At 47.5% G+C, this 1,754-nt stretch overlaps 1 protein-coding gene across 1 annotated transcript; it reads left to right on the top strand.

Annotated features, from left to right (window-relative positions):
- The first annotated feature begins 1,013 nt into the window (after positions 1-1,013).
- Positions 1,014-1,394, top strand: LOC144490359 (histone H2B 1/2-like). The gene has a single exon (XM_078208121.1). It carries the CDS (start codon positions 1,014-1,016, stop codon positions 1,392-1,394), a length of 381 nt encoding a protein of 126 aa, XP_078064247.1.
- The last annotated feature ends 360 nt before the right edge of the window (positions 1,395-1,754 follow it).

Below are 1,754 nucleotides of genomic sequence, written 5' to 3'. Positions count from 1 at the left end.
GAAACCCATGCAGACACAGGAAGAACGTACAAACTCCACACAGACAGACAGTCACCCAAGGCTGGAGGTGAACCTGGGTCCCTGGTGCTGTGAGGCAGCAGTGCTAGCAACTGTGCCACCGTGCCTTACAAACGACCTTTCGGGTTACCTCTGACGAAGGGTCATCCAGACTCGAAACGTTGGCCCTACTCTCTCCCCACTGCCAGGCCTGCTGAGATTTTCCAGCATTTTCTGTTTTTGTTTCCGGTTACCCCCAGCCCTTACAAATGCAGCGGGGATCTATTTGAATGCAGATTAGGTGCAGGTGGGACGCGTAGAGATTGCAAACCTGAAATTACGCCCTTAATTCAAACCATTGGTGAAAATAATAATTTCAAAATAAAGCCAAAATCTGACCTTTTCATTCAGTGGTAAATGCTGAGGACTCGATTAATGTTTAAAGGTTAGGATTTTTAATTAAACATTGAATTCTTTTCCCTGATGCCTTGCACAATTAACATTCTCATATTAAAAGGGTGCTGCTAATTGTTTTTTAAAAATGTGCTATAAATGGTGAACTATAAAGACCATAACTTCAAATGAGGGTTTTTTTTGGCATCAGTGAAACAGAAAATGTGACAATATTGCAATGGGAAATATCAAACATACGAGGAACATTTAATTTTTTTTTGATGATGGTCTAAGGATTCTGAATTAAAATGTAATTATGAAGTTATTAATGTGGCATCATACATTTCGACATGGCACTCCACACTTATCCTCCATTCCCATCCACCTGATATTGAGTCATTATCTTCTCCTAACTGAAGACCACGAACCCTCGGAATACCCCACCAGTTTTACCCTGTCCCTCTTCCAACGTTCCAAAGACATTCCGAAAACTCAATCCTGTCTCATGTTTGCTTATCACTTCTCCTTTTTTTACCCCTACGGTGGTGTAATGACTTCAGCCAGGCTAATGAGGTTGGCTTGCTAGAGAATGAACTATTCTGAGTCTGTAGTCTGCATGCACCATGCCTGAAGAAAAGAAACTCCAAGCTGCCAAGAAGGGCGCCAAGAAAGCGCAGAAGAAGCCGGCGACGAAAAGTGACAAGACGAAGAGGAGATCCAGGAGGGAGAGTTACGGTATTTACATCTACAAAGTGATGAAGCAGGTTCACCCCAACACCGGTATCTCCTCCAAGGCCATGAGCATCATGAACTCGTTCGTTACCGACATCTTCGAGCGCATCGCGGGTGAGGCTTCCCACCTGGCCCATTACAACAAGCGCAGCGCCATCAGCAGCTCCCGGGAGATCCAGACCGCCGTGCGCCTGCTGCTGCCCGGGGAACTGGCCAAGCACTCCGTGTCGGAGGGGACAAAGGCGGTGACCAAGTACACCAGCTCCAAGTAAAACTGCACAATACACTGAAAAACGTATCTGATGAGTCTTAATTGATGGTTAAATCGGGGAGCCTCATGTTCCTTATTTAAAGCAGGTGTGTCAGACTCCCAGCCTGCATTCAGCAGGGAGTAACTGGAGAGCTGGCTGTGTACAGATGTATGGTGTAAATAAAGTAACTTGGTGACGGGACGTACGCCTCCGTGGAGTTATTACAGGTGGCACAGTGGTTAGCGCCGCTGCCTCGCGGCGCCGGGGACCCGGGTTCGATTCCCGCCTCGGGTGACTGTGTGGAGTCTGCACGTTCTCCCCGTGTCTGCGTGGGTTTCCTCCGGATGCTCTGGTTTCCTCCCACAGTCCGAAAGACGTGCT

The sequence above is a fragment of the Mustelus asterias genome, unplaced genomic scaffold (genome assembly GCF_964213995.1).
Source record: "Mustelus asterias unplaced genomic scaffold, sMusAst1.hap1.1 HAP1_SCAFFOLD_3201, whole genome shotgun sequence".
In the NCBI taxonomy this organism is placed as follows: Eukaryota; Metazoa; Chordata; class Chondrichthyes; order Carcharhiniformes; family Triakidae; genus Mustelus; species Mustelus asterias.
This window is presented reverse-complemented; position numbering and strand designations above follow the sequence as displayed.

Excerpts from the sequence above, each read along its gene's own strand:
- LOC144490359 (XM_078208121.1), top strand. The coding sequence starts at position 1,014 with ATGCCTGAAGAAAAGAAACTCCAAGCTGCCAAGAAGGGCGCCAAGAAA.